The sequence below is a fragment of the Sphaerodactylus townsendi genome, linkage group LG12, assembly GCF_021028975.2.
Source record: "Sphaerodactylus townsendi isolate TG3544 linkage group LG12, MPM_Stown_v2.3, whole genome shotgun sequence".
NCBI classification, from domain to species: domain Eukaryota; kingdom Metazoa; phylum Chordata; class Lepidosauria; order Squamata; family Sphaerodactylidae; genus Sphaerodactylus; species Sphaerodactylus townsendi.
The window spans coordinates 23,342,799-23,356,838 of NC_059436.1; the positions used below are offsets into that span (position 1 = coordinate 23,342,799).

Sequence of the window (14,040 nt, forward strand, 5' to 3'; positions counted from 1 at the left end):
GTGCGTGCGTGTGTGTGTGTGAGAAATCTCTGAGTTGCACTTCAGCCTTCTGGGGCTGCAAACTCTTTCCCTGGAGAATGAGGGGTGGGATCTGAGGAGGGCAGAGTTTGGAGAGGAGAAGAGAGGAACCTCAGCTGGGCAATATGCTCTACAGTCCATTTTCTAAAGCATTCCGTTCTCTGCAGGGAAACTGATCTCTGTTGCCTGGAGATCAGTTGCAATTCAGTGAGATCACCAGCTGTAACCTAGAGCTTGGCAACCATTGGTGCATGCCTGACTCCTCCAGTCCACCATGCTTCCTTCTCTTATGTGCCTCAAGGAGAGACCAGGCGAGGTGGGGATTATTGTCTTGGATTAGAACCAGATCACTTTGGGAAGCAAGTCAAATGGCAGATCTGCCAATTAGAATTGAAGTCTGGAGGGAGTCCTTAGGTTTGGGGCTCAGGTGGTGCTCCGAGTGGGAACCTATGGGGAGACCAAACAGTTTCCAGGTAGGCCACAAGGTCAGTGGGTCCTGACCCCTGCTGCATCTGTCTGGGGAGGTTTGCTCTCCAGTCTGGAATTCCCTCCAGCCAGACTGCTGATGGGGGCCAATTTTCCTCCATGCATGAAATCCCTGCAAATAGAAAACTAGTGTGTCAGGGCAGCACCAGACTAGAATCCTTCTCCTTGACATCTTCTCTTCAGTGGAAACGGAAGCAGTGCAGTCCAGACACACGGATGTGCTCCCTGACTCTAGGCTAAAGAACAGGGTGTTAGTCTGCAGTTCTCCTAACTGGCCAGTCTGCTCTATGTATATCTGTTGACTATTCCAACCAAAAGGTGGCCGTTCTGCCATCAACCAGAGCCTGGGCATTTTCTACCGTGACTCCAGCTCTGAGGAATGGGCTCCCTAACGAGGTGGGACGGATCCCTTCCTTGGAGATCTTTCGGAGGTCCTGCAAGGTCAGCCTGCTTTGGAGGGATTTGAATGGCAGATGTCATTCAAGTGGGGGAAGAGATTTGGAGTTTGCTATTTTACCTTTTGCTTTAGCTGGAGATGTTTTGACTATTCTTGTAAGTCACCTTGAACCAAGAGGGAAGCTGGGATATAAATGTTTTAATAAATATAAATGTTTATATCCTCTGAAGATGCCAGCCACAGATGCAGGCGAAACGTCATGAGAAAATGCTACTGGAACATGGCCATACAACCCGGAAAACCCACAACACCCTATAAATGTTTACCTGGCTGTTGTGGGCTTTCTTGGGTGTGTGGTCGTGGTCTGGTGGTTTTAGCTCCTAACGTTTCACCTGTGTTTCAGACCATGACCACACACCCCAGAAAACCCACAACAGCCAATTAAATGTTTATAGTTATTAACCATGGCCGCCAGACTATGGTCACATAGCACACAAAACCCACAACTGCCAGTTGATTCCAGTTGTGAAAGCTTTCAGCATTACATAAATGTTTAAATGAATTAATGAATGAATAAGGTGTGCTTTTTGTTTTCAGGAAAAAGCTTGTGGAAGCTTTGATAATTTTGTGAGGGATGCTAATTTGCCTGGAGCAACTGTCTACACAGCATGCGGCGCAGTTTCACATAAATGAGCACTTCCGGACCTGACCTCTGAATGTCCCTTTCTTTACACCAGATGGAGTCGGTGAATGAAATTCCAGAGAGACCTGTTTCCATGTCATTTTATTAACCGGCTATATAATATCCGCAGCAATCTTACAAAATGTACTGAACTGGGTACGATTAGCAGTTGACAGAGCTAGTAAAATTGTAGCCCGTTTGGTGAGATGATCGCAGGCCAGGGTTGGAGCTGCAATGAGCAAGACGTGACTCGGAAACATTTTCATAGAAAAAACGCTGACTTGTCCACACTGGCTTTCTCAAAGACCCAGTACGATGCTTCCGGTGAATCATGGCAGGTATGGCCAGGGGAGTGGGTCTGGATTCTGCAAATCCATTCTGCTAATGGCAGTGCTTTCCTCTGGTGGAATGGGCCATAACGAAAGTATTTCTGACAGTAAAATGGACCTCCAGGTCTGACTGTGAAAAGTGCTATCAATACGCAGCTGAATTATGGCGGCCCCGTAGGGTTTTCAAGGCAAGAGACGTTAACCAGCGGCTTGACCCCGGCAGCTCTAATGTCCGAATGAATGGGAGAGGGGTGGGAAAGAGTTGGAAATCAAATGAAACACCAATTGATGTGGAATTGTCCTTTTCCCCAAGATAAAGTCTGAACTTGCTGGTGGAGAGTGTTGGGCATAGCCAGGGGACAAACTTCCAAAATTTGAACAGCAGATTAAAAGAAAAATCTTCACCGCTAAATACCAGATTAAGTTTAGCAAGATATAAGAATATTTGGCACCAGGTTGACCCCAGTTTGGAAACAGAGACTCAGACCTTTGCTCAGAATGGAAGGCAATCAATTCAATTCAATTCACTCGCCCAGTAGTGGTAAGTTCTTTGCTAGAATCAGTGTTTTTCAAGGTCTTGTTGTCCTATGAGCCTGCTTGTCATTCTGGATAAACTTTGGAAGTCCAGCATCTCTGTGGGCGATCACTTGTAGAAATGAGGCAGCTACAGGCCCTTCTCTGTTGCAGAACCTGGACTGTGGAGTTCCTTCTCTGCAGAAAACAGCTTGATGCAAAGTTTGTTCCACACTAGGTGGGCACCAAGCAAAGACTTTCTCTACTTGGCCACATTTGGGTTTGTTGAGGGTTACACCAGGTCCTGGATTGCAGATAGGTGCATTCTCTTGGTGCTATTTCAAAAAAAATGTCTGCTGGCCACCTCTTTTAAATTTGGGCAACTGTTTACTGTGTGTTGTTTTATAGTTTCAAAGTGCACTATTTTATTGCCTTTTTGTTTGATCTGGGGCTATGGAGAGGCTGGCTAGAAGTACACATGAAGAAATAACAGTGTTTGAGCCCTTTCTGAACAAAAAACATCTCTGATTGCCCTTCACCACAAAACCAAAAGTTCTGGCACAGGGGCTGCCCCTTCTCTTAGAGCTGCTGACACTTGGGAGCACAGGAATTTATGAAGCCCCCTCAAGCCACTAGTTTGTCTAAGCTTGTTTTGATTCAGGACTGGGAGTGATTCCCTAAAGCATAGGTGTCAAACTCGTGGCCCTCCAGATGTTATGGACTACAGTTCCCATCATCCACTGCCAGCATCATGCTGGCCGGGGATGATGGGAACTGTAGTTCATGACATCTGGAAGGCTGCAAGTTTGACACCTGTGCCCTAAAGGAAGGTCTTTCTCATCACCTGGTGCCCAAATCCTCTAACTAGGCTGAATTTGGGATCTTATGAACATGAAGCAGGGTTGTGTCACTATGAGCCACAGTCCCTCCACCACATACCCAAGCAAAACTAATCTTCCAATGAATTGTGCATTCCACAGTCCATCATGCACTCCACATATGAGGCAAACACATCAGATGACTATCCAACATGGATCACTTTTGCTGCCTTGGCGCTCTTCATCCTCTTCCCAGTCTGGGAGAATAGTTGAAGCCCAGCTGATAATAAAATCCACTCTTTAGGCCTGCCTGCTCCACAGAGTTCTTCAGCAAAGACGAGTCACAAGTTCATAAGCGCCAGAGTCCAGCAGCACCTTTAGAGTCCACAAGATTTTGAGTATGAGTTTTTAAGAGTCAAAACTCTGGATGGCACAAGCTAGCCCAATCTCGTCAGAACTCAGAAGCAGGGGCAGCCCCGGTTAGTGTTTGGATAGGAGTTTCTGCCATGAAGAGGCAAGCAACGGCAAGCCAGCTCTGATTGACTCTTGCCTTGAAAACCCTTTGGGGTCATAACAAGTTGGCTGCAACTCAACCCCATTTCCCAGCACCTTAGAGATCCATCAGATTTTGAGTATGAGCTTTTCAGAATCAAAACTCTGACTCTTCAAAGCTCATTCCTCAAAAATCTTGTGGTTCTCCAAAGTGCTACTGGATGTAAATCTGGCTCTTCTACTGCATACCAAGGCAGTACACCTCTGAAAGAAATCTCTGCCTGCTGCTGCTTTCTGTGTTTGCTAGCAGAGATGCGTCAGCCAAAGGCAACCTTAGAATCTCAGCCCCATTCTGCTTTCTCCAGACCTCAACTGTGATTCTCCGACTGGGTCTTTGTCCTGCACAGGCTCCCATCCCTCCCTCCTGCCAGTTTTGGGTTCACTCGTACGCAAGGGCCCATCATCAGAGAAGATGCTGTTCGAGAGGACCAGGGATGGCTGCTTCTGACTGTTGATGACCCGATTAAATACAACGCATACTGTACAAAGCAAGATTTTTGATATCTTGTTGGTTTATTTATTTTTTTTGTCTTGGGCTTCCGCTCAATTCATTCTATTTATCCATATCTACATTGGCGAAATGGTATTCCCGCTCGGCCCTGAAGTTCTGTTTTTCGAAGGTTCCCTTCCCTCTGGTTCATAGATGGCTAAACGATTGCTTTTAAGGAGCTGCTCATGCCAGACTTTAGCAGTTCAATAAAATCCCAAGTGGGCAGCTGGAGGATGCTCATGATTCCCAGGAACGTTGGCTTTTGGGAGGGGCCAAGCAGGCAGGGGGACAGTGTCTTTGGTGAGAAATGCATCGCAAATGGCAACGCAGAAGCCGTCAGCAAAGTCTGTTTGGGGCCAACGCTTGGAATGTCTTGTTGGCCACAAGTGATGTGTGTGTGTGTGTGTGTGTGTGTGAGTTTAACTTAGATTTTTCTTTTAAAAACCCAGTGCAAAATGTGGCATTTGAAATGAACTCTTTTGCTCCATTTCCTCTGAGTCCAAATGTCACCTCGCCCATGAGACAGCCTTTGGCCAAGACTGCTGACCCACCGCAGCTGTCAAAACATGAAGGTATGGCACGTAATTCTGTGAGCTTGTCTCTAGATCCAATACCCCTGCAGTATGACCCGTGCTGTTCACACATCCAGCCATCCAGGGGAGTTAGCAGTGGAGGATCTTCATGAAGGCCTTTCGGAACTCAATATTGAAGGTGGTGTAAATAATGGGGTTCACTGCACTGTTGACGTAGCCGAGCCACGTGAAGGCATTGTACATGACTGGAGGGATGTTGCAGTCACAGTGCATGTTCAAGATGTGGGTGATGAAGAAGGGGAGCCAACAGATGATGAAGACACCTGCAGAGGACAAGTGGGAGTAGATGGGTTCGTCAGGGACTGATCTTGCATTAGATCGCAGCATCACAAAATGGGTCTGGATCAGATAGATAGAAGAAGAAGAGTTTGGATTTATATCCCCCCTTTCTCTCCTGTAGGAGACTCAAAGGGGCTTACAATCTCCTTTCCCTTCCCCCCTTCCACAACAAACACCCTGTGAGGTGGGTGGGGCTGAGAGAGCTCCGAAGAACTGTGACTAGCCCAAGGTCACCCAGCTGGCATGTGTGGGAGTGCACAAGCTAATCTGGTTCACCAGATAAGCCTCCACAGTTCAAGCGGCAGAGCGGGGAATCAAACCCGGTTCCTCCAGATCAGAGTGCACCTGCTCTTAACCACTGTGCCACTGCTGCTCTCTGTCATCTATAGTTATATGCTCTCTGTCATCTATAGCTTACCAAGCTAAAGAAATGAATGGCAGGAGAAGTCATATCTATCACCACGCCACTCTGTTATTTATTCATTTATTTTTCTGTGAACTTGTTTCCTGCCCATCACCGAAGTCCCTGGGCAGAGTACTGTTATAAAACAATATTAAAACCATCATAAAATCCACTTTAAAAACCCTCCTCAGCACCCACCCTAACCCTCTCCAAATAAATAATAATCCAAATAAATAACTCCCAAAAGCTTCTGAAGTTTCAAAACTGGTGGGAGAGGGGAAGAACTGAAAAAAATTGGGTTTGGGGTATTTTTATCCAAACGTTTAGTAATACTCAAATAGATATCAACTTCATTAAACTTTACTGATAATTTGAGGATTAAAAAAACCCCGAACCCATAATGTGCAAATATTTTTCATCAGTGCTCATGCCTAGCTCTTGCTTAATGGCCTCGTTCCTTGTAGCTTTTATGTAAAATGTAATGCACGCTTGAGATTCAATAGCCAGATCTTCCCAGTCTATGACTGCTTCAACCCGTACTTCCACCCTCCTTCATTTTCATTATGACTCCCCTGTTAGCGAAGCAGCTTGTGAATGGGAGTGGGTTTGGGAGCCTCATTTCCTATGATTGAAACTTTCAGTCTCACTGTGTTGTGCAAAGACTGTTCAAATGCTTGTAATTATTTTTATGCACCGTGCGGTTTTATGTGGATATTAAAATTGTCATTACCCACTTTGGGAAAAGAAAAGCAGGTTTTCTGTTCTGAAATCCGTAAATACAGGAACGTTAGTCATAATGCGATGTTTGCATTATGGCAGCTCCAGAGCCATTTCCTCAGAACTTCTATAATTTACCATTTGGCAATGCCAGTATTATCAGCCACAAGCATGGAACCCACACAACACAACTGAGCACACATAAGTTGCCTTATACTGAATCAGACTACATAGATAGTTTCAGTTGCTTTGACATGTTGGTCTGTAGTAGAAGAGCAAGACTCAAGTCCCGTTTCACCTTACAAGAACAAGATTTCCAGTGAACAAGTTTTCGGGAGTCAATGATTTCTGAGGAAAGGTATTTGAAGAAGGGAACTTTGACTCTTCTTAAAATCACAGAGGCGGAAGAGACTACAAGGGCCATCAAGTCCAACCCCCTGCCATGCAGGAACACACAATCAAAGCACCCCTGAAAGATCACCCTCCAGCCTATGTCTAAAAACCTCCAGAGGAGACTCCACCATCCCCGGAGGAAGCTGTCAAACAGCCCTTACTGTTAGGAAGTTCTTCTTAATGTTTAGGTGGAACCTCCTTTCCTGTACCTTGAATAAACCTTCCTGTGTCCTAGTCTCTGGAGCAGCAGAAAACAAGCTTGCTCCCTCTTCACCATGATGTCCCTTCAAATATTGAAACATTGCTATCATATCGTCCCTTAACCTTCTTTTCTCCAGACTAAACATACCTAGCTCCCTAGGCTAGTCCTCAAAAATGTATACCATGAAAATCTTGTTGGTCTTCAAAGGTGCTACTAGACTTCAACCATACTAGACAGGCACTTGGGTGGACCTCTGTGAACTATGGTAGGAGGCTTACCAAGCACAATGGCCAACATCTGGGTGGCTTTCTTCTCCTTCTGCTGTGAAAATTTCCTCCTGCTCATGGTCTTGAGGGAGGTCCTTGTCTTGCCATTAAACATGGTCTGGATCTCAAAGACTTTGGCTGCCTTGGGGTGGTTGGTTGTGTGCCCGTTCTTCTCCACTTGTGATGGGCTGTCCATTGGAGACTGCAGACCTGAATTGGCACACTGTTTGGAGGTGGCCGGCAGGACTAATTCATTGTGGCCAAGCGTGGGTGCTTTGTTGTGTTTGCTTTTTTCTGGAGGGCTAGTGCTGGTCGCCAGTTCCATCTCTTCAATGTGATTCACGGCTTCCTGGAGAAGGATCACCCAATATATTTTTTTTAAAGCAGATATGTACAAACCAAGAAGAAAAACAAACCCACAACCACTTACACGGACCAAACAGAAAGGGGAACCGAGAATGGCCCTCAGGGAGTGGGGCAAAATGGTTGCAAGTGAACTTCACGAGTAGCATATTCACAAGAAAACCTGGAAGAGTTCCCAGCTCTGAGTTGGGAAATTCCTGAAGATTTAGTGGAGCATTCTGGGAAGGACCTCAGCAGGATAGAACGCCACAGAGTCCTCACTCTAAAGTTGCAGCTTTCTCCAGGGTAACTGATCTCTGTACTCCACAGATCAGCTGTCATTCCAGGAGCCCTCCGGGCCCCAACTGGAATCTTGTAACCTTGGAATCTGGAGCATTTTGGATTTAGTACAGCATGAGTGTTTATAACCCACAACCTATTTCATCTGATAAATGGTCTGGAAATGTAACCCCCATGCCCAGAATGGGTTGGCCCAGAATGGGTTGACCCAGAAAGGGGTGGAGTCTGAAAAGAAGCAGAATGCTGCAGAACTCAGAGCTCTTTGGAGAAGACAAGGCTACCAGACCCGGACCTTGATTTCTATAAGCCCTTAACACCTTGTTAAGGTAATTGCAATATTGTTGGGAACTACTGGGAAGGTAGTTGTTGTTCTTGCTATGTTGTAAATGTTGGAGTTTATTGTTTCAGGGTTTTTTATGTTTGTAATGGGTGAGAGTTCTCCTGGAAACCTTCATCATGTTGCATCCTGTTCATCAAGCCCTTGGAGTCTTCAGGAGCCAACCCACTTGCAAAGAAGAATTGGACTTGGCAGTATCAGTAGACTGTAACTAGAAGGACTTGAAATGCAACCTGAACAGGACCTTGAATTGTAAATGTTAAATGTTTATGTTAATGTTATTTGTAAAGAGAAGTAAACTGTTTTGTTTAAATTTGGTTCTTTGCAACTCCTTCCAAGTATTGCCCCACAGAACCCACAAGCTGAGGTTACAGAAACATTACCGGGGACTGCATTTTTATACCAACACTGGCAGACTGGCTTGTGGATTCAGGATAGGATTCCCCCAGGTGTGGTTCAGCAACTGGGCCCAAACACCCCCTGTTCTGCTGCTTATTTAAACACAGTCTCATAAGGATTACAGCTGCAGCCTACCCCATGAGTATCCTACTAGGTTTTCCCTCTTTATACTAAAGTCTGGTCGAGCAGCCATCTGTGACCCACCAGGTGAGTGCCTGAGAACATCTGGGGGCCACCAAGCTCATATGCAGGCTTTTCTAAAGCACAGGTGAGGCTCAAAGGTGCCATTGAGATTGCACAACTGCCGTGGGCCCATGTGCAGCCCCATGTGGCTGCCTGCATGTGGCCAGGCAGTGAGATTGTACTAAGCTGCTACCAGTCTGGCAACACGGACTTTTATGGACCTGATTTTAGGGTGTGATTCAAGGGAAGGCATCTTCCTGTACGAATGCTTGCACTGCCTGTATTACATGACTGGAGGGATGGAAAAGCCATCCTTTGGTGCACTGTGGGGAAGATGTTTCCTGCCTCCCTTCTCTGGCTTCCCAGAGCGCAAATCAAACCCTCAGAGCTTCCTTTTCTCCTCCCTTAGGTAGAGAAGAGCGATGGCTGTGCATGAAAACGCCACTCACCACTTTGCGTTGATTCACCGGGAAGTTCCCATTGGACTTCACGATGAGTGCGCACAGCCTCACGTCTTCAGGATGAGTGCATTTGTCCTAAGGGTAGGGGTCGGGTGCAAGACAGAAGGCAAGGAGGGAGACCTGGGTTACGTAAGAAAATCACATCTGGGAGCATGGAGCTAGCAAAAAGGCTGGAAGTGTAAGCAGTCGGGCCCCTCCGCTCTCTGAGGGGTGCCACGAAGGCACAGGGCCCACAGACCAGCATCGGAGCAATGGATGCCTCTCAAAGAGTTTTGAGATCCATCTTGTATGTTGAGCTTGGTCAGGAAGGCGGCTGGCCACTGAAATTTCCTGTGGTCCTCAGGTGTACTTGGCTGGACAATGGGGTCAGCTACTCCCCATTGAGCCATCCTAAGGTGATTTTATCAGTGCTCCAAGCAGACCGTTAATTATCCTATCTGCACCCATCCCAGCAATCAATCTGGATTCAGGAGAACAGTCCAGGCATTCCCGTGGGTCCTAATGACTCATCAAGCCTCTCTGACATTTTTTTAGGAACAAAATCAAAACAATCCCACCCAAATGCTGCCCACCAACCGTCCACGTACTGTGCTCAACTGGGTTATCAAGCATCCTTCTCCTTTTCAGGCAGCACCATCTACCAGGATTACCAAGCCCCTGCAAGGCCTGTTGTACATGGAGGGTGAGATGAATTCAGTGGTGCAGGTTCCAGCCCACAACAGCAGTTTGCCACCAGCCTTTTCTGATCTGTTCAGATGTTGTGTGCATGTGCCCACAGAACAGTGCAAGAGTCCTTGGCCTCTTCTGCAGTCAAAATATTCTGGGTTGAGTGAGAAAATTATCCATGTGCAGCCAAGAGTTTCGCACAGTTCCCAGCGCTAAAGTGGGCCTGCCCCAGTGTTGCCCTGCGATATTTTCCTTGCCCCGGGATTTTTAAAAATTGTCAGTTAGGAGGTTCTTTTTAAAAATCCCGGTGTGACCCTGCTTGTGCCTGCAACTGTGCAAAAACCAATCGGGAGCAGGACCAGTTTATTTTTCCCACCCAGCCACCTGATCTCCCCGCCTGACGTTCATTCAAGCTGCCACTCAAAAACGATAGCCAATCAGAACATGGGACACCGGGCATGCTCAGAGATGCTTGCAGTTGCCACTCAAAAAACAACAACCAATCAGAACACAGGACACCTGACATGCTCAGATATGCTTCCAAAGTAAATACAGAAGTCCTGGGCTCATACAAAAGAAATTGGAGTATTTCCTCCCAATTTTCAATGGATTCCATCAAAAAGTGGGAAGCCATGCGGATGGACACTGCAGGATAAAATAGACCCAGGGTTGTTGTTTTTTTAAAAAAAAAAGTGGTATAATTTTGCTGTGCGGAAACGACCCTTTTGGGGGATCAGCTGACTCTCTCTTGAGGAATTCCTCAACTGGAGATCTGGGTCATCCACCCTGAGATTTCTGGGCTGCAGAAAGCCATAAGAACAGCCCTGTGCTGGATAAGACCAGCAGTCCATTTAGCGCAGCATCCTCTCTTGTGCTGCAGCCAAACATTTCCCCTTGAGGTCCAGCAACGGGACATGGAGGGCGAGGACTTCCCTGATTTTGCCTCCTGGTGCTGAGGTTCAAAGGTTGACTGCCTCACTATAGCTAGTAGCCTCTCGTAGGCCTATCTTTCATGAATCTGTCTGGCCCCCTTTCAAAGTTGCCTGTGCTTATGGCCATCATAACATCCTCTGGCTGCAAATTCCATGTTTCAATCACTTTTGTCCATCCTGATTCGACTGCCCAGCATCTTCATTAAACGCCTTTAATTCTAGTATTTTGGGAGAGGGAGCAAAAGTTCTCTCTGTCAATGCTCTTCGCCTCATGTATAATTTTACAAATCTCTTTCACATCCTCCCTGTAAATATAACAAGATAAACAGTGCCCTTAAACGCTGGCACAAGAGCTCATAAATTGTCACTTCCCCCCAGTTTTTGTTTTGAAAATATTGAACAAGGGCCAGGGAGAGCCCAGCTCTTGTTCCTTTAAGTGTCACTGGGGAGACAGACAGAAAACTAATTAACCCCGCGTCTCTCTTGTCTGCAGATGCTGTGCCAAATTGTTTCCTTGCTTTTGTTCATTGCCTGGCGTCCAAATGTGCTGCCATGACAGCCTTCCTGCCTGTTTTATTCCTTTTTATTCTTAGCCCCAGTCAGGGAATTCTGCTATCTGCAGGTCTGACATGACTTGGCAATTCACCCAGCAAGAGAAATGGTAGGAGCAGGTAATGGAAGGTGTAACCTGTGGACCTGGTTCAGCAGAACTAGCTTCAAAACAATATCTTAAGGACAAAAGAAGACGGTCATCCTGGGGTCCCCAACTTGGGCGCTGTGGCACCCGCTGGCACCTTTCCTGATGCCTGAGTTTTTTTAGAAAACAGGAGGAATCAGGTGGGACTTTTGCCCAGCAAGGCTGCTGGTTGGCCACTGGAGACTTGATTGACTTTGCAGATTTTTTAAAAAATGTTACATTGGCTGCAGCTGCCACCACAGAGCAAGGATCTTCACTGTGTGACTGAAGGGAAGCTGGGGCAGCCATTTTGTTGCTGACTCCACCTCCTGCTGCAGCCATTTTGTGGCAGCCATTTTGTGGCTGCACCCGCTAGGTTGTCTTAAAAATGTCCACAAGCTCAGAACATTTGAAGACCTCTGCTGTAATCAAAGGACCCCACAACTGAAACATCTTGGAGAAACTTTACACCTGGGAGCAAGGGTTGGAGAAGTAAACAGCCATCTCTGTAATTTGCAGATTCACTCATGCTAAGCTGCACAGATCTGGGAAGGCAAAGGGGGAAGGGGAAAATCCTCAGGGCCAAAGAGGAGGAGAGGGGATGGGGAACAAGGAAGGAAGCATGGAAGCTGTTACCTTCAGTGGCGCCTGAGTGTCAGAGTCCGGGCCCACGTGGGTGGCGATGCGCTTGGTGTTGACACGCTTCCTGCGTTTCCGCAGCACTATGTATATCTGTACGTACACCAGCAGGGTGACAATGAAGGGAACGTAGAAGGAGACGATAGAGGAATACACAACAAAGGCAGGATTGGCAATGATACACTCATTCTTCTCTGGAAGACACAAGAGATTGCAGGAGCATCGTCCTAGCCATTAGGAGCTACTGCCAGCTTGTGTGTGCATGTGTGTTACTAGCAAAGAGGCCACAGTTTGGGCATGGGAAGATTTTCACTGGCCTCTGTCCAAACCAATTAACTCCAAGCCAGGGATGAGGCCTTTGACCTGGGAGCAGCAAGTCCCATGGCAGAGCTAATTCCACACCGGTCACCCAACAGCCCGGTATCGAGAGCCAAGGGGAGGTAAAATTGGATCCCTCAGATGCAACTCACCCCAGTGGGGGCAATTTTGCTGCTTCCCTTGTTGTTCTACAGTAACTGACTGCTGAAAGGTACAGGGACCTATAATAGGCTGACCAGATGTCCCGCTTTTGGCAGGACAGTCCCTCCTTAAAACAATTTGTCCTGCATCCCGTGGGTTTTTTCAAGTGTCCCGGTTTTTTGAAGGCTGCTACACTGCCTTCTGGGGCGCAAGACAGTGCGGCAGCCTGCTGCACGTGGCCGCAGGAGCACGGCCTTCTGGGGCGCTCCTGTTTCCTGCCCTGTCACAGGGCAGGAAACGGGAGCGCTCCAAAAGGCTGTGCGCTCCTGCGGCTGCGCGCGCATGCACGCGCGGCCGCCCGCCCGTCCCGGTTCACAAAGGTGACCATCTGGTCACCTTAACCTAGAAACGTCTCTGCTGCATTGTAGAAGAAGAGGAAGGGTTTAGTCTTATAGCCTGCTTTTCTCAACCATGAGGTGTCTCAAAGCATCTTACAAGCTCCTTTCCCTTCCTCTCCCCACAACAGACACCTTGTGAGGTAGGTGGGGCTGGGGGAGTTCTGAGAGAACTGTGACTAGCCCAAGGTCACCCAACAAGCTTCATGAGGAGGAAGAAGAAAAGTTTGGATTTATATCCCACTTTTCGCAACTATAAGGAGGCTCAAAGCATCTTACAAAACCCTTACCCTCTCCCCACAACAGACACCTTGTGAAGGAGGTGGGGCTGAGAGAGTTCTGAGAAAACTGTGACTGGCCCAAGGTCATCTATGATTCTCCAACAGAGATGAGAAGGCCAGTTCATATCTATGGGAGAAGGACAGTAAGTTGTGGAACTGGGACCGTGACCCCCTACAGGAGATGAGAAGCCCAGTGTGACCCACAGAAATACAGGGGGACAACTGAATGTCCCATTGCCCCAAGGAGAAGGGAGAGTACCAACTTCTGTGTCTGTGTTTACTAGGGCAAAGAAACTTGGACAGTATAAAGAATGGAGAAAGTGTAGCTTCCATGTACAGCTTCTGCACACTTTAATCCATCATAGAACGCATTATCTACCGACCCAGTCTGTGGTGCTCACCTGGGTTGTTGAGCCCAAAAAGCAGTGGGCAGGAGACGGCGAATGACAAGACCCAAACCACCGCAATCATGACGGTGACTCTGCGCTTAGAGCTGTAGCGGGTATTATAAAGCATGGGCATCGCCACAGCTGTGTACCTGTGAGCCAGGAGACAGAAAGGCACTCTTCAGTACAGCTTTGCAGCTCACCTGAGCAGGTGAAAACCAAGCAAGACAGAATATGCACCAGTGGAACCCCAGCAGGGCGGCAATGGCAACCAGTACTTAAAAACACTAGAATCAAGACTATGGTTAGTAAACTCCACCCAGACACAAGAATAGAATACTTTATTTACGGTCAATGACCAAATATAACCCCACCCAGACACAGGATGTCTCTCTGCCGGAAGCAGTGAAATGGATTAAAATGCCAGGCAACTGCTATGCAGATGC

General features: G+C 47.3%; 1 protein-coding gene across 2 annotated transcripts; it reads right to left on the reverse strand.

Moving 5' to 3' along the window:
- Nucleotides 1–3,221: 3,221 nt before the first annotated feature.
- Nucleotides 3,222–13,744, reverse strand: DRD2 (dopamine receptor D2). 2 transcript variants are annotated; one of them, XM_048513488.1, is made up of 5 exons: nt 13,610–13,744; nt 12,071–12,267; nt 9,149–9,235; nt 7,151–7,487; nt 3,222–5,141 (listed from the first exon to the last, which is right to left on the reverse strand). In XM_048513488.1, exons 1-5 carry the CDS (start codon nt 13,728–13,730, stop codon nt 4,948–4,950), a joined length of 936 nt encoding a protein of 311 aa, XP_048369445.1. In that variant the 5' UTR covers nt 13,731–13,744; the 3' UTR covers nt 3,222–4,947. The 2 variants fall into 2 exon arrangements, with proteins under 2 accessions (XP_048369445.1, XP_048369446.1); XM_048513489.1 differs by lacking the exon at nt 9,149–9,235.
- Nucleotides 13,745–14,040: the final 296 nt, after the last annotated feature.